Source organism: Miniopterus schreibersii, assembly GCF_964146895.1.
Source record: "Miniopterus schreibersii genome assembly, chromosome: 4".
In the NCBI taxonomy this organism is placed as follows: Eukaryota; Metazoa; Chordata; class Mammalia; order Chiroptera; family Miniopteridae; genus Miniopterus; species Miniopterus schreibersii.
In genome coordinates, this window is record NC_138105.1 from 60,628,218 (window position 1) to 60,646,273 (window position 18,056).

An 18,056-nucleotide genomic window follows, 5' to 3' on the forward strand; every position below is an offset into this window, starting at 1 on the left:
TAAAAGATTTGTGGGACATAAACAAGTAGACCAATATAAGCATTATGGGAGTCCCAGAAGGAGAAGAAAGGAGCAGAAAGAATATTTGAAGAACTAATGACTGAAAACTTATCAAATTTGATGAAATATATGGATATGAATTCAAGAAGCTTAGCAAACTTCAAGTACAATAAACCCAAAGAAACTCACACTAAGACACATTATAATCAAACTGTTGAAAGATTAAAAAAAAAAATCAGGAGAAAAGTGACTCATCACATTCAGGAGAGCTCCAATAAGACCATCAGTAGATTTCTCAGCAGAAACTTTGCTGGACAGAAGGCAATGGGATTATATATTTTTTGCCCGGCCAGTGTGCCTCACTGGTTGAGCATTGACCCATGCACAAAGAGGTTACTGGTTCGATTCTGTCTTGGGTCTTGAAACATGCCTGGGTTTTGGGGGTCGATCCCCAGTAGGGGGTGTGCGGGAGGCAGCTGATCAATGACTCTCATTATTGATGTTTCTATCTCTCCGTCTCCCTTCCTCTCTTTGAAATCAATAAGAACATATTTTAAAAAGAAAAATTCACAAATATGTGGAAATTAAACAACACAATCTCAAACAACCAATGGGTGAAAGAAAAAAAATCACAGGAGGATTTAGAAATATTAAGACAAACAAAAACCTACCAAGCTTAACACAATATACCAAAATTTATCAGATGCAATGAAAGAATTTTTTTAAATATGTTTTATTGATTTCAGAGAAGAACGGGGAGGGAGAAAGAAATAGAAACATCAATGATGAGAGTCATTGATCGGCTGCCTCCTGCATGGCCCCTACTGGGGATCAAGCCCACAACCCAGGCATGTGTCCTGATGGGGACTCGAACCCTGACCTCCTGGTTCATGGGTTGACCACTGAAGCATGCCAGCTGAGCAGAAAGCAGTATTAAGAAGGACAATTATAGCTGTAAATGCTTACATTAAAAAGGATAAAGGTCTCAAATCAACAACCTAACTCTACATCATAAGGAACTATGAAAAAGAACAAACTAAACCCAAAACTCCAAAGATTGGAGCAGAGATAAATAGAGAATAGAAAAGCAATAGAATGTCAACAAAACCAAGAGTTGGTTCTTATTAAAGATCAACAAAGTTGACAGGTCTTTAACTAGATTGACTAATAAAAAAAAAAGAGAGGGAGAAGATTCTAATAACTAAAATCAGAAATGAAAGAGGAAGCACTACCAATTTTACAGAAATAAAAAGCATATAAGTATTTTATAAGAGAGCACTATGAACAATTGTATGCCAACAAATTGGATAACCCAGGTGAAATGGACAAGTTCCTAGAAACACAAAACCTTGTAAAACTGAATCATGAAGAAATGGAAAATCTGAATAGAGGTATAACTAGTAAGGGGATTGAATCAGTAACCAAAAATCTCCCAACAAAAGAAAGCCCAGAACCAGATGGCTTCACAGATGAATTCTACCAAATATATAAAGAACAATTAACATCAGTCTTTCTCAAACTCTTCTAAAGGCTGAAGGGGAGGGAGCACTTCCAAACTTATTCTGTGAAGCCAGCATTATCTTGATATCAAAACCAAAGACTCAAGGAAAACTATAGACCATCAGGGCACATGCCTGGGTTGTGGGCTTGATCCCCAGTAGGGGCCATGCAGGAGGCAGCCGATCAATATCCTTTGTGAATATAGATGCAAAAAACCCTCCACAAAAATACTAGAAAACTGAATTCAACAGCATATTGAAAGGATTATATATCATGACCAAGTGGGATTCCTGAAATTATATATATATCATATAAGTCATAGATAGACACTTTGGTTAACAGTTTCAGCTTAGCCCAGCCTTTGAGTCATCCCAGCCCTCTTGCCAGACAATATGGTGAAGAAGCTTCCAGATGGTTCCAGCTTCTGATCATTCAAGTTACTTCCAGTCATTCATGTCTTTCCAGCTGAGACATCATCTGACATCATGAAGCAGACATCTCACTGTACACTATCCAAATTCCTAACCCACAGAGACACCAAGCATAATAATAGTTGTTTGCACTACTAAGTTTGGGGTAGTTTATTACATGGCAATCAATAACTGGTACACATCCCTTCGTGAATCGCAGTCAGATACTAGCAGAAATACAGGGCAAATGGTTCAAGGACCAATTTAGATAGCTAGTCTAAGTGCCCATGTTGAATGAGGAGCGTGTTTCCCAGTGAAGTCTTCACAAAGGGATGTCTAACACTGCTGAGACATCCCAACTTTCTGAATATAAATCCAGGAGCTGTTGAACGGAGTCTCTTCACCAGTTGCTGTAGGCAACTCACTTCACTGATTGTGGGAAGTGAGGCTATTGAAGGCAGCCCTCTAGTGCCCAACTAGCCCATCCACTGTGCACTGTTCCTTTTGCCCTCACCCTTTCCCTCCTTCTTTCCTTCCATCTTTCCCCTTTCACTGAGTGCCCATTATGTACAACACATTATTTTAGGTTCTGGAGTACAGAGATGAGTGTGTATTAACCATGTCATTTATTGTCTGTATGCTGATGCTTTGCGATCTCAGGCCTCACTGACTCTGGAGGGACTGCCCCTCCCAAGGCTAGCCAGTTCCTACCTGCTAGTGCACTTCCACAAATTTAAATACAGTATGCCTACAGAGAAGCACAGACATGGTGTGTGCTGGCTGAGCTCTCACTGCGTGAGCACACCTGCAGAAGTGCACAAATCCAACCCCCAACCATCTCCTTTACAGAGCTCTCAAACTCTGGGCCACCGTGTACCTGCCCTAATCACCCCGAGGCCAGGTACCCGAGAACTACGCATGGATACCCTTATGCCTCAGTGCCCAAATTATTCAGATTTAGCTGATCTTAAGCCTACTTTCTCTCCCTCACTGTTCCTTCCCGAGGAAACCACCGAAGGCTCTTGCCCACAGTTTCCCCTCTCCCAGTGCCTTGTCCTGTGGCTCCTATAGCATGATATGCCCCTTAAGAACTGTGAATAACTAGCTTTCAGTGACAGTTGTCTCCTTACTATACCTCAAATTTTCTATTAATATACTGTATTTTAAAACAGAATGATACTCAGTTCCTGCCCTAAGGAAACTTATAATTTAATGAGGAGGGGAGCCTTAAAATAGTAGAACTGGTAACATTCTGTTTCATGATCTGAGAGCGCTTCTGCAGGTGTGCTCACGCAGTGAGAGCTCAGCCAGCACACACCATGTCTGTGCTTCTCTGCAGGCATACTGTATTTAAATTTAAAAAATAATGGTAGTTTGAAATCCATCCATTAAGGCAACCTTATATGCTGAACAAATAAGTATCCTCTACTTCTCACAGCAGAATTGCTGGCTGATGACTGAGTTCGCGATGATGAAACCTACGTCGGAGCTGCTTCATAACGTCATCTTTAGCCTGACACTATTTACCCAGAAATCAGACTGTCTAGGTAACCTGTGAAAACACTTATTTTTCCTTTTGAATTATTTATAGGCATTTTCTAGTCAGTTTCCCTTCTTCCTTTTAGGCATTTGGAAAGAAGAGGCAAAAGGTAAAGGGGTAGAAACATACCTCTTGAGCCAACTGTTAGTTTTTCTTATAATTTGTTGGTTTTTCTTTCTAAATTTGAAAGTTCAGCTTCTGACCAACTAAATAAAGATCATTTCAGTACCATAATCCTTCCTCCAATCATTGTCCAGAGTAGAGGGGGAGAAAATTAATGTATAAAAATTTTGTCCTTGACATGAAATCCTCCCAGTCCTCAGTGCTAGGGAGAAGCACACGCAAACCCCAGAGGGAGACTTAACTTAGCTGGGCACTGCTGTGAGAATGTACACAGGCAAGGCTTCACCTCCCCGGCCCGCAAGGCTACCCACACTGTGCACTAGGCAGGTGACTTGCTCAAATGTGCACCCACACTCCTGGCAGATGGGACTGGACTCGTGTCTGCTCCAAGTCCAGGTTCTTCCCAGCATTCTTTAGGAGACGCAATTAATCATAGATGAGCAAGCACGTAGAGAGGGGGGATTCTGTAGTAACCACGACATCTGATCTGGAGGACCCCAGGAAAATTTGGGTTTCTGTACCCCAGTGATTTGGTACTATTAAGTCTCTCTTACAAAAGGGTTTGGATGTCAGGGGGTCTACACTCCCCACATTCAGGAGCAATGACATCTGAAAACCCTATTCCTTCCCCCCTAGTCCCCAACAGAAAAGCTGTTAAACCTAAGATGCTGTGAAACTCTGTCCAGGTGTCCTTGTGTCTTGCCTACTTTCAGTCCATGTAGGTAAGCCAATAGGTACACTCTTTTTTAAAAAAATATGTTTCTGTTGATTTTAGAGGGACGAAGGGAGAGGGAAAGAGATAGAAACACCAATGATGAGAGAGAGTCATTGATCAGCTGCCTCCTGCAAGCCCCACACTGGGGACCAAGCCTGAGACCCAGGTGTGTTTCATAGGTTGACACTCAACCACTGCGCCATGCCAGCCAGGCCAATAGGTACATCTTAAATCCATGCTGTGTGGTTGAATTTCCCCAAATTATTCTGAATTAGGGACCTTGATGAATTTTTCCTTAATGACTATGGAGAGGTTTCTGTGGGTTAAAAGAGTGGAACTCTGAGCACAGCTTTTTGGAGGGAAGTCAGAGCTTCTGGTTGCAAGACCAGCTATGAGGGGTGGGGGATAGCATGGTGGGCAGGTCTGGGTCTGGTTTCCTGGCTCTCCAGCATGTGCCTCACCTATAGCTGACAGGTTAGCCCATTTGCTTTTCACATTACCTTGAACTTATTTAAGTGCCCTTTGGATGAGGAAAGATCCGATGGAACTTGGAGAGATGGGACTGGAGAAGGCACAAGGGCAGGGGGAGACCCAGTGGCTTGTTAGAAGCCCTGCTCTCTGGTCTGGGGCTCTGGTGAGGGTGGGGGCTGGGAGCTGGGAGCTGAGCCCGGGCAGCCCTGGAACCCAGAAGCAAAGGCATGAGGGACAGAGATGTAAGGTCAGGCCTCTATGCTGCCACTTGCCCACTGCAGCCTCAGCTGCTCACTGGGAAACAGCTCAACACTAAAACTTGGGCTTCCTACTTTGCAAAGGGCTGTGTAGAGGCTCTGATGGGCCAGAGAATGACTTTTGCAAAGACTGTCAAAGTACAGATAAGTTAGTGTGAGCAAAGAAGATGGTGGCGATCATTCCCACCTCCAGCCTGCTGTGGGGGACAAAAAGCACCAGCAAAACATACACAAAACCGTCGGCAAAGACGGGCCAGGAGCCGTGCCTCCCCAGCCCACCGTAGCCGCGCCCAACTTGTTCTGGCCCAGAGCTCTGGTGCCCTAGCGTCACTAAAATTCTTGTTTGTAACAGAATAAGGAAAACTCCTCAAGGGGAAAGTTTTGGAGCCCTGACTTTGTCAACTTTATTCAAATTTTCATCCTTTCTTTATTCTATACCATGTCATGGTCCTGTAAATATACAAGGTGTTTTCACAAAGACTGTTATCAGTCACCTTATATTACCCCCATTTACAAGTGAGGAAACTGAGCCTGAGATCAGGAAAATGCTACTCGCACTCAGGGTTTCTGACTTCAAGTTCTGTGTTCCTGGAAACCAATGTTCTGCGAGCTACAGAAGGAAAGAAAAAGATGGGAGGGATGGGAGGGAGGGAAAGGGGAGGGGAGAGGAGAGGAGAGGAGAGGGCGAGGAAGGAGGGGAGGGAAAAGAAACAAAAGTCGTTCAAGAGGAGCAGAGAGCGCCGTCTACACAACACGCGGGAAGAGGAAGGCTCTAGTCTGTGGCCGGGCAGGTCCCCTGCACGGTGCCCGCCCGGTGTCCACTGTGCGCCCGAGTCGTCACACGCCGACTGGCCGCTTCGCCTCTGCTCTCCTAGCCTGCGGGAACCCCCATCCCGTCCCGCTGCGGGACCCGGCACCGCAGCCCTTACGTCTCGGCCCTTCTTGGTTCGGCCGCCTGCGGACTCTCTGCGCCAAGCCTCCCCCTGAGCCTCCCTGGCCCCCGGGGCACGAGCGGGCGTCAGGGGTGCCTTGGCGGGCGCCAGCCCGGGTCCTCTCGCTCAGCCCTCTGAGCCCCGTGCTTTGGGGGCGCTTGGGCTCTATGCAGAGCTCCCGAGGACCGAGGAGGATTGAAGGTCGCAGTGACCAGAGAAGTGTCAGAGTCACATCTGATCCCGCATCCCTCAGCGCCGCCGCGCCAGGATGCGCTCGCATGAAGTTGCCCAAGTGAATCGATGCATGGGCGCAAATGAATGAAGAAATGAAGGAATGAATGGAACGAGCGGAAGGGCCCGGGTTCTCCCCTGCAGGCAGCTCGCACTAGCCGGGCCGCGCCCGTGCCGGCACGGTGGCTGCTAACGCCCGGGTCCTGGAAAACCCAGGTTTGAGAGCTGTGTCCGGATGAAACGCAAGAAAGTAAACAATTAGAAACAACAATCACGAGACCTATTCTTTCTGCCCCCGCCCCCGCGGTTTTCTCCGTTTTTGCCTTTGGTCTACGGAATCCAACTTGACCTTCCTGCGCTGCCCGGGGCCCGCGTATCTTCCTAACCTGGTGCCTGGGCGCGGCCCCACCGCGCGCGGTCTGCTCAGGAACCGCGCTGGGCGGGCGCCAGGGGCTGGAGCCAGAGTGGGGACGCCCACGGCCGGGAAGGGGGCGCTGTCCCCTAGAGGCCTGGGACCCTGTGGAGCATCGCCTCCGTCCTGGAGGGCGGTGGGGTTAGAGGGTCGGAGTCAGATTCTTCCTGGGGTCCTCCACTGCAGCGCCAGTGCCCCGCTGGCATCCCCTCTCTACCCCTCCCCTCCCCATCCCCCAGCGAGCTGCCCTTCCCCGGACGGGCGCGGCCCTAGCTCCCCGCGGTTCCCAGAGCATTCCTGCCTGGGATTTTTCTAAAGCAATTTCTGGCCGAGGGGTCCAACACGGGAAATGGCCTAGGCTTCCCGGGGCAGGGAAGCCGGCGTAGACCGTAGACACATTCTTTCCGCAAACCTGCCCCACCCCTCCCTGCTCGCCCCCGGCGCCAGCCAGCCCCACCGCTCCACCTCGAGTTCCTGGATGCTCTCCGGCCGCAGAGCACCCACCTAGCCAGCCGCGCCTGGCGTCCTTGGCTGGTCAGCCCCGGCCCAGAAGAGCAGCGGGTGGAGCGCGCGGGCCTAAGGTGCTGCTTCTGGATGCTGGCCGGAAGGAGCAGGAAAACTAGCTTTCTATTCTATGCGGAATGCCCGTTCTCGGATGAAAATGGTCAGGGGCTTTAGAGATTAAAATCGGGATTTAGCCCGGAGGGGCGTGGCTCAGAGGTTGAGCGTCGACCTGCGATCCAGGCGATCGGGGTTCGATTCCCGGTCAGGGCACATGCCCGGGTTGTGGGCTCGATCAATGACTCATCATTGATGTTTCTGTCTCTCTCCCTCCCTCTCCCTTTCTCTCTCTGAAATCAATAAAGATATATTTAAAAAAAAATTAAAAATAAATAAATAAATAAATAAATAAATAAATAAATAAAATCGGGACTTAAACGAAAAGTTGCACCTCTCCATCCATTCGCGGGCCCGTTGGGGAGTGCCCGTTGCGCACCGGACGCCGGTGAATTCAGTCCCTGCGCGCCGGGGCATTGGAGCTGGGCTTAGAATTTACAGGCTCTGTGTCTAGAGTTAGCTTAACCTCTGCCACCATGTGTAGAGTTCGAACTTCGCACACGTATCTCATCGAATCTTCACTGCAGCCCAGTGAGATCAATCCTATCATCGCCCTCTTTTTAGGGCTGGGAAAGGAGGCTAGAGAGAGAGACCCCCTTGCCCAGAGCCACTCATTAAGTTACCCGGACCCTGAAGACAGGCCCCTACCCAGACCCCGCAGTCCTCCCGCGGCAGTGCTCCCTCCTTTTGGGGTCCCCCCCCCCCGGAGCTGTACACGGCGGCGGCGCTCGGCTAATGCTTGTGGGTCGGATTCCAGGACCCAGTCGGGCCGTAGGGTTGCCGCGTGGGATACAGCAGGGCGTGTCTCAGCCGTGCGCACTCACTCATTTACTCATTCACTTATCTGGCGGTGCCTGAGAGCCTACTGTGTGCCAGCGCTGACGTCAGGGCCAGGGGAACAGTCCTACTCACAGGAAGCTGGGTGGCGCGGGGCTGCCGTCGAGGGAAGGGGTCGCGCCCTTGCGGGACGTCGGTGAGCTCCCAGCCCGCAGCCCTGCGAGTGGAGCGCAGGCCCCGAACCTGCAGCCCCGTCTACCCTGCGGGTGTCAGGATGCGGGGAACTCGGGAGCTCTCAAGTCCTGCCAAAGCCCCAGGGGACGCGGTGGGGGAGGGCCGGAGGGACTCCGCTCTCTCCGCGGGAGCTGGTGGGAGGAGAAAAGAAAAAATACAAGACGGGGATTCCTGGAGGGAAGAGCTAGAGGCGAGGGAGCTGGAGACCCCGACCCCGAGACTAGGGTGGGTTGGGGAGTGGGCTGTAGGACGAGAGAGGCCGGGTGGCCGAGGGAACGCGAACTGAGGACGCAGCCACACTCTCCCTAGAGACGGGGGCTGCGGGGACGTCGAGGGGGGCCCTCGGGTGGGTACTGCGTAGAACCCGATGCGGGATCCACCTCCGGCCCTAGTGGGCCTCTGGTGGCCACCAAAGTGGGCCGGGGGCCCGCGTCATTTTGGAAGAGCAGGCTGTAGGTTTGTTCCCTTAAGAACGGTTCCCGGGCTGCTGGGGGGATTCTGGTCACTGTCTCTCGCGCCGGCCACACCCAGGGAAACCTGTTTGGCGTCGGTTCTCCGCAGGATTCCACGCCCGGGAGGAGTTGGTGGAGTCTGGCCCGCGGAGGCCGCGGCCGGGGGGCTGGAGCGCGGCGCCTCCTCTCGGGCCAGGGGCCCGCGGCCGCCTCTCTGCCGCGCGGCACCTGTGCCCGGAGCGGGCGGCACGGGAGGCGGCCCCGGGGCGGCGGGACGCGGATCCCCGGAGGACCGGGAGGGACCCGGCGGGCGGAGGGGCGGGCTGGGGGCGGGCGCGGGGAAGCGGCCCTCCTTTCCTCTCCCGCTCCCGGCGCGTCGGCGCGGGGACTGGGCGGCCGGGGACCCAGGGAGGGGGCCGCGCCGAGACGGAGGGAGGGGCCGAGCCGCCTTCGAGAGTCATTGGAGGACGCGACCGCCCGAAGCTGATAAATAAGGGGCCGGGCCGCGGCTGCGGGCCAAGTTGGACGCCCCGACCCGTTCGAGGGCCAGGTCAACGCCGGCCCCGCGAGGCGGAACGAGACGACCCCGTGCGGCCATGGCCTCGCTGCTGGGAACCTACGCGTGGCCCGAGGGGCTCGAGTGCCCGGCCCTGGAAGCCGAGCTGTCGGACGGGCTGTCGCCGCCGGCCGCCCCCCGCCCGCCGGGGGACAAGGGCTCCGAGAGCCGTATCCGGCGGCCCATGAACGCCTTCATGGTGTGGGCCAAGGACGAGCGGAAACGCCTGGCGGTGCAGAACCCGGACCTGCACAACGCCGAGCTCAGCAAGATGCTGGGTGAGTGAGCGGCCGGCGGGCCGGGCGCGCCCCGAGGGCGCGGGCCGGGGGCGCGCGCAGGGCCGGCCTGGGGCGAGCGCCCCGAGCGTGGCGGGACCCGGCGAGTGGGGACGAGCGGGGAGCGCGGGCGTCGCTGCGCCGCGAGGCCGGGCATCCGTGCGAGCGTGGGTGTGCGCGCAGGGACTGGGCTCAGGGTAGGGACACCTTGGCAAGGCCCAGAGTGAACCCGCTTGGCCCTGGGGGGCCCGGGAGGTCCACTCGGGAGGACAGGAGCGGAATTGGGGGCCCCAGGGTCCAGGCCCCGGTCGCCCGGCTGCGGAGACCCGGAGCAGCCGGACAGAAACGCCGAGGTGGGTTGGAACTGGCCTTTGCGGGGAAGATCAGCGCGGAAAATCGGTCTTTCCCTGAGCTTCACCTCTGGCACCATCACAGAGGGAGGTGGTAACTGTTATTAACGAATATTCGTGAAGAGAGACCTTGCGGAGCGCATCCCTGCTTTCGCTTTATTATTAAAGCAACAGGGAAAAAGTCTACGCAAATAGAGGCTTCATCTCTCAGTCCCCGCAGTTTAGTTAATTTCGCTCGGACGCTTAGGGCGGCGGGGAGGGAGGGTCTGTCCTCCCGCAGCCTGGCCAGGTGGCTTCCCTAGTGATGGCGCCAGTCCCAGCAGGGGTGGTGGGACTGGGGACAGGGACAAGCCTGGCCGGAGGAGCCCAGAGAAAGGATGGCGGGGCACGTCTGCAACACCGGAGATCCTGTCGGGCTTTCTTGTCTCGCCCCTGTCTGGAGCTGAGCGCTTTCCAACTCCGCCCTACTGCTAACCTCTTAGCCCCTTCGATGTGGTTTTTATCCGTTTTAACGGGTGAGAAGCTTTCAAAGTGCTTTGTGTGTGGAGGGGACCCCAGGCCCTGTGAGCGGAACAGTGTGTGGTCACCAGAGGCCGGCCCTGATCTCCCAACCCCGCCAGACCCAGAACCAAAGGAGCACAGTTTCCTTTTTCCGCCGGAGCTTTGGGCTCCATCCGGATCTAAACGGTGGACTGAGGACTGACGCCCACCTTTCTGCTGGTTAAAGCCAGAGGCCCACGGGGAGGGGGCTCCTGCTGTGTAGACACCCTTTCAAAGCCGCTGGTGGAGTGCTGATGTCAAAGATCCTTCCACCGCCCAGCTCAGCCTCCTGGTTAGCCTGCCCAGGGTGCGTTTGGAAGCCTGTGTACTAGTGAGCCCCTTTCTCCATAAAAAAAGTTTAAAATTGTATTTCACATGGTTGGCATAAAGACAGATGTATTAATATACACAACAATAAAACATTGTCTTCAACCTGAAAGTTCATATTTTCCCTCAGATTTCTGGCTAAAGAAATGAGAACACTTCTTTGTGTGGGGGCTTCTAAAAGTTTTTTCAGTAGGCTCTAGACGCTATTCCTAGAAGCTCTGACAGGGCTGGAGCAGACCCAGGGCCAGGGATAGGAGAACTTGGTTTGGGGAGCCTTACAGGATTGAGGCTGCCTGCTCCCAGGGAAAGGGCAGGCAAAGGGACTTGGGTGACAAATGCCTCCCGTAAGCTGATCCCTGCTGTCTATTTACACTTAGTCCATTTTTGCAGGAAAGACACAGAGTCCTTACTGCTTAACCACATAGCCCCTGGCACTGGGCGAGGGAAACCAGCCTGGCATTGCTTTTTCAAATATGGTCTTTCTAATCTGTTCATAGCATGATCTATTTCCACCCCCAGAACCTCACCCAGCCCTTTCCTTTCTGACCTAGGAAAGGACTGGATGTGAGATTCCCAACTTTTTTGACTATAAGCTTTCTAATCTTTAACATTAAAAACATCACCCAGTAACACTGGTGTTTTTAGTATATTATGAGTGAGAACATGCATAAAAGTAGTTACACATTTAGTGACATTTAAAATTAACCTACATTTTATTAATACTGCAACATCCAGGTCCACTTAAAATTAGTCATATTTTATATACTCAGTCCACGGGCAGGGTGTGTGTGTGTGTGTGTGTGTGTGTGTGTCTGGATCTTGGACCTCCTACAACAATTTTGTGGCATCAGTCCCAGGCCAGGAACTGCAGACCAGCTCCAAATCCAGAGTTCCTAACACTTTTCAAGTTGCCCTTTTAAGTGATGGCGAATTATATTGATGACAGTCAGAATAGTTATAGACTTTCATCCCAGTGGTAGAACACCTTTAATAATTCCGCTCCTCCAGCCCCTTTTGAGGGCCTGGTATACAGAGCCAGCCAGCATGGGCACAGGCACTGACAGAGGGTGGCCATGCACACAGCTCTACTCTGCCCTATGCAGAAGGCTCCAGGTAGGAGATGTGCCCCTTTCCTTATAGGACTTAGCAGGGCCTATCCTCCAGGCTAGTGACTGAAACTTTAGCATACATTAGAGTCATGGGGAAACTTGTCAAAGTTGTAGAATCTGAGTTCACTCTATGTGGTAACAACCTAAGGGGCCCAGAAATGACCTTCAGGACACCTGCAGCTGGAGGGATGTGCAACGTACTTTGAAAGACTAAAGCATTTTACAAAACAACACACAAGTGAGTGGGGAGGAATAGGAAATAAAAGTGAAACCAGCATTTTACTACCCTTGGGTTGCATGTGTGCTGTGCTTTTTAAAAAGGGAGTTTTGAGTTGGGTAATATCTCAGTGTGTTTTCTAGTGAGGAAAATAGAGACCCAGGGAAGTTAAGGGGTTTGCTTCTGTGTGGAGAGTCAATGGCTGTACAGGTGCCCTTGCCAGGGTTGAGGGGTCCCAAGTAGATGACTGGAGGCTGAGGCGTGTGTGTGTGTGTGTGTGTGTGTGTGTGTGTGTACATGTGTGCCTGTCTGCGTGTACATGTGTGCATATGTGCATGTTGCAAGCAGATGCTAGCATTCTGGCCACCGTCAGGTCTTCATGCCATAGAGTCCTATTTGACCTTCAGACATTACCTAAGTGAGATCCTATCATTTAATTATATCCGTGGAACTCTTAACTCTACCTGGGCTCCCTCCCCCGGAGGCCTGTGAGGTTTATGCCATAAATAAATATTACAGTATCACTTCCTGCGAAACCGCAAGAATCAGCGAAGGCAGGGAGTTTTCATGGAAATACACAAATCATTAGAATCGGCTCTCCAAGCGTGCAAAGAACCCAACTCGACGTTGTAGTCCTTGTGTATTTGCATCCTGGCTGACACTGGCCTTTCGCCCGTGAGTCCCACGTCGTTTCCATGTTGGCTGTGTCACCTGATGGCTTTAATATGAGAGGTGATGGGACTGCGACTGTCGTGGGCATGAAGCGTTTCTGCTGCACGCAGGCGGGGAGGTTGGTTTGGCCTCCCTGTGCGCGCAGGATCCGGGCTGGGATGAGGGCGCGAGGAGCGCGCGCGTGTCCTTTGCGGAGAGGAGGGCCGCGGGTGGCATGGGGGAGGGCGTGGGCAGGCGAGTGCCCGGCGGATGCTCGGAGGCGGGCGTCTGCGACAGGCGCCCCTGCGCCCCGAGCCGCCAGATGCTGACAGTGGCCTTTTCTGCCTTGTGTGAGCAGGAAAGTCGTGGAAGGCGCTGACGCTGTCGCAGAAGCGGCCCTACGTGGACGAGGCGGAGCGGCTGCGCCTGCAGCACATGCAGGACTACCCCAACTACAAGTACCGCCCGCGCAGGAAGAAGCAGGCCAAGCGCCTGTGCAAGCGCGTGGACCCCGGCTTCCTCCTGAGCTCCCTTTCCCGGGACCAGAACGCCCTGCCCGAGAAGCGCGGCGGCGGCCGGGGCGCGCTGGGCGACAAGGAGGACCGGGGTGAGTACTCCCCGGGCGCCGCCCTGCCCGGCCTGCGGGGCTGCTACCACGAGGGGCCGGCAGGGGGCGGCACCGCGGGCAGCACGGACGCGTACCCCTACGGGCTGCCCACGCCCCCGGAAATGTCGCCCCTGGACGTGCTGGAGCCCGAGCAGACCTTCTTCTCCTCCCCCTGCCAGGAGGAGCACGCGCACTCCCACCGCATCCCCCACCTGCCCCGGCCCCCCTACTCCCCCGAGTACACCCCCAGCCCTCTCCACTGCCGCCACCCCCTGGGCTCCCTGGCCCTCGGCCAGTCCCCGGGCGTCTCTATGATGTCCACTGTGCCAGGCTGTCCCCCGTCTCCTGCCTATTACTCCCCTGCCACCTACCACCCCCTCCACTCCAACCTCCATGCGCACCTGGGCCAGCTCTCCCCGCCTCCCGAGCACCCCGGCTTCGATGCGCTGGATCAGCTGAGCCAGGTGGAACTCCTGGGGGACATGGATCGAAATGAGTTCGACCAGTATTTGAACACTGCTGGCCACCCGGACTCCGCTGCGGGGGCCGCGGCCCTCAGTGGGCATGCCCCGGGCTCTCAGGTGACGCCCGCGGGCCCCACAGAGACCAGCCTCATCTCCGTGCTGGCGGACGCCACGGCCACGTACTACAACAGCTACAGCGTGTCATAGGCCGGAGGCCGCCTGTGCAGCCCGGCCGCCTGTCCAGCCCGGCCGCCTGTCCAGCCCGGCCTCCGCGGCGCCACTCTCGGTCCTGGACCCAGCAGAGCCCACCGCCCTGTGCGGCCGCGCGCGGGGGGAGGGAGGGCGGTGAACTGGCTGCAGATCCCAGCGCCCGCTCCCTCCCCTTCCCCGCCCTCCCCTCTCCAGCAGCCTGCGTTTTGAGAACTTTCCTTCAGATGGGTTTCCGTTGGCTATACCTGGGCATAAGACGAGGGAGCTGTTGAAAGTCGCTGGTTCCAGGTAGAATCTTCACAGACCTCTGCTTTCTGTTCCCATCTCAGAAACAAATGTGCGAAAAGCCCAGCAGCGTTCACACCTGGGAGCCCTGGGCTGGGATCCAGAGGCCCAGGATCCTCAGAGGGCCGGTGACACCCTGACTGGCCTCTCCTTCCCTTCCAGTCTGCTTCCCCCATCCGTAAAGCGAGGGACAGATTTAACATGTAAGGTCCCTTCTGCTCCAGGGTTTTCTGATTTAGGATTCTCTCAAGGCTAAAAGGAAACTATTGGACTCGGTAAGCTCCTTAAGGTGTGACCTGTGATAATTCCGTGTGCACAGCCCAAGGATGCAGGGCCTTCTGCACTTGCGCTGCCTTCCAGAATGATCTTAGTTGTCCAAAAGGACTCCTTTCCAAGCACGAGGGTTGTCTGCATCACTGAAAATGAGATTGAATTCAAGCTGTATTTGCAAAATATATTTTTTAGATAAGTTCTTTTTTATTATTATAAAACACACATTTCAAGAGAGTATACACAGCCTGAATGTGTACAGTCAGTGTAGGAGAGACACGCAACACACACACCTTCATGCACACCTTTACCTTGCATGCATGCCTTTGCAGCCTAAATCAGATACTTTGGTTGATATTGGCAACTTTTTATCAACTCCCGGTTCCTAATGACCCAAAGAGCAGGGGACCTAAACAGAGTTTCTTCCAATTTGAATGTGTTCGTTTCTTGAGCAAAATTTCAGCATATGCTCCCCTCTGCAGAAGCAAAGGGAGCTTTCCTCCTGCTCTCTCCCTCTCCCTCTCCCTCTCTCCCTTTCCTGGGATTTCTTTTTCTCTTCTTTGCTCTTCCTCCACCTCTGAATTGGCCACTAATTCAAAGATTCCCCTGACTTAAAAATCCCAAGCCTGATTCCCATGGGTGGGAATTTATTGGTTCTTTAGGTAACACCTTCAGACAACCTTCATAACAACTTCTCCACTGCACCTATGTTGTGCTCACTTCCCAAAGAACAGAAAAGCCCACTGTGATTCAGAAAATGTTTCTGAGCCCTGACCTTACCCCCAGAACATTTCTATCCTCTCAGATCTCCTTTGAAGGAACATACCTAACGGAGCGAAAAGGTAGTTGTTTGTCTTTCGATGTCTGCATATTATTGCCTGTATGAAATATGTAAGTGTTTTATATATTCTCCTATTATTTTCACCTTATATTTTGTATCGTTGAAAGATCCTTTTTTTTTTTCCTTCCAAGGAGTCCGATTGTAAAATCACTTATAAGATATGATTAATCTTTATGCTACTACTGTATACAATGTTTGGTAATAAATAGTAAACCATTGACAATATGATTGACTGGTGCAGTCCAGAATGTGTATCAATAATCTTGTAAAACATGGTCACAGACATTAGGCTAAACTGTTCCTTTTTTTTTTTTTTTTTTTTTTGCTAAAAACTACACATGCTTTGGAACGGTTGTAGATATTAATTTGTCTAAAATATTTAATTTAAATAAACTTTTTTTTACCATGACCATTCTATCATTTGAAACCTAGTTGTGCAAAAAAGGAAACTTTTTCAAATGAGGCAGAGATATTATGCCCAGTGCTACTTACAGTATTGGTCAAAATGTTTTCCACGCCTACTTTTAATTTTTATTTTAAAAAGTTGCTATTTGTAAGGATGGCTTATTTTATTTTTGAATTATGGTGAAGAGATAAAGGCTAATATTACACACTGAAAACAGAATTGTTGTTATTAATGGAAGAAAAGACCAATTTATAGCCTACCTGCAGAACAGATTTTCTCCCCAGGTTATCTTTACAATTATAAATTCGAACCATGTGTTATCTCAGTTGCTTACTTAAAGCTACTACTTTTTTTCCTTCTTTTTGAAAGTCTAGAAAAATAGACTATTGCCCTCTTTACTATGCATTTACAGATGTGGCAATAACAAGACATGTGGGCTCTCGAAATTGGATGGAATGCTGTGAGAAGGCAAGGGAGCATACGGATCATCAATTAAAGGATGTAACATCTTGTGAGGTTTAGGATTAAAATGCCAGCCAGAAAGTGCCTGGAAAAAAACTGATGATTACTCAGTCCGTGCAGGTCACCCATGTCTGGCTCCTCTCCGCTGTGAAGCAGTTGTAACTTGTTCGAGTCAAGGGTAGTCTTGTGTTCTCCTGGGCCCTCTGGGCCAAGGAGTGAGTCTTGGGAGGGCCCAAGATGCTCCTCCTTCTATTTTTATCATAATCTATAGTCATTACTTTAATAACACTTTATAGGTGTAGAGAGTTTTACAGCGAGTTTTATGGACTATTTCTCATCTACAGCCCAAGGTGGGCCCTGTCATCCATCCACCCCATTGCGTAGCCAGGGACACTGAGGCCCAGGGTGGGAGGTGATCCCGTGTGGCTTCCCCGCACTGGGCCAGTGGTGGCTGGGGTTTCAGCTCTTGCTTATCACATAGTGTTGGCAGCATCCGCCTAACAGTCCCACAGCCAGGGGCTTTGTGCTCCACCATGACGTGGAATTATTGTACATGCCGTCCAATGCATACCTATCACAGCCCAGGGAAAGAAAGAACGAACAAAGAGGAAATTACAGGGCCAGAAATAGACAAAATCTGAACTCGCTGACGCCCAGGCCCAGCACAGCTGACAGTGGGGTTGCAGGGTCATCATCTGGCTGGAGGACTTGTCCAACAGCATCTGCCTAAGACATCGGCCCTCAACAGTGCCAAAGGGCGCGGATTTCATTCCAGGACACACTGTGGGAGTGGGGGCGTTGTCCCTGCCCCTGGGAATACAGGAAACAGGCAGGCGACAGGGCTGCTCTTTCACTTTTTTTCTCTTTCACTTTTGCTCAGCTCTGAGTGACACAGTGGTGCCCTAGTGACAAGAGCACTTTTTGCTTTGCCTGATAAGAGTTGATGAATATGAAGACTTATAAGTTATTTTTCTTAAATGTAGATTTTATCATTTCAACCTCTTTTCCTTGAGATCCTCAGCGCCGGCTCGTCACGCTTGGCACACAGGATGGGCGCAGAGGCGGGGTCGTGTGAAGCCAGCAGGGGTCATGCCTCCCGCGCCCTCACTTCTGCAGGTTCCTGGGAAGGACCCTGGTAATGCAGTCACATAGCCATTTGTTTTTATAAAATTCACAAAAAGCAAGATTTTTTGTATCCTTCCCTTTAAAAACCCCCTCCCCCCAATTGTACAAGCTTCAGGACCCCTAACACCTGGCTTAGTTGCTCGTGACTGCCCCTATCGCAGATGCTCTTCTTTCCAGAAGCCCCTCATGGTCCCCGTCAGCCCCCTCCACATGGTGTACCTACTGCACAGAAAGCCCATTGTTTCCATACTTTCTTGTTTTCCCCACACTTTTTCCCTGACCGGGGAGACCCTCACTCCCATTATCTATCTAATGGCATCCTACTCACTGTCCTTGTCAAGCTCAGATGTCCCCGACCCTGCTGGGAAGGGGGGCTGGGAGGGCTTAAGCAGATCTGGATTTTGGCACTTACCTCCTGATGTCAGAATCATTTACCCATCACATAGTATCTGCTCAACAAATGAGTAAATGAACAAATGACTAAAGTAAACACTTGAGATGCCCTGTTGGTATTCTGTTTAATCTTAGTGAGAAAAACCTAAAACCTTTGGGTTCCTAATTTTCTGGCCCATCTCTCTGGAAACCAAGACCCCACAGCCTTTGTGTGTGTAGTTCTCAGGCTCTGAGGCTGGATGCGAAGCAGCCACGGCTGTTCACCCTCACCTGCTAGAGCGCAGCCAGGAGCAGCC

The 18,056-nt window shown here is 52.0% G+C and overlaps 1 protein-coding gene across 1 annotated transcript; it reads left to right on the plus strand.

The window, feature by feature from the left end:
- Positions 1 to 9,208: 9,208 nt before the first annotated feature.
- On the plus strand, positions 9,209 to 15,776 carry SOX7 (SRY-box transcription factor 7). The gene is made up of 2 exons (XM_081136697.1): positions 9,209 to 9,506; positions 13,056 to 15,776. The coding sequence occupies exons 1-2, from the start codon at positions 9,269 to 9,271 to the stop codon at positions 13,973 to 13,975; spliced, it is 1,158 nt and encodes a 385-aa protein (XP_080992823.1). The 5' UTR covers positions 9,209 to 9,268; the 3' UTR covers positions 13,976 to 15,776.
- Positions 15,777 to 18,056: the final 2,280 nt, after the last annotated feature.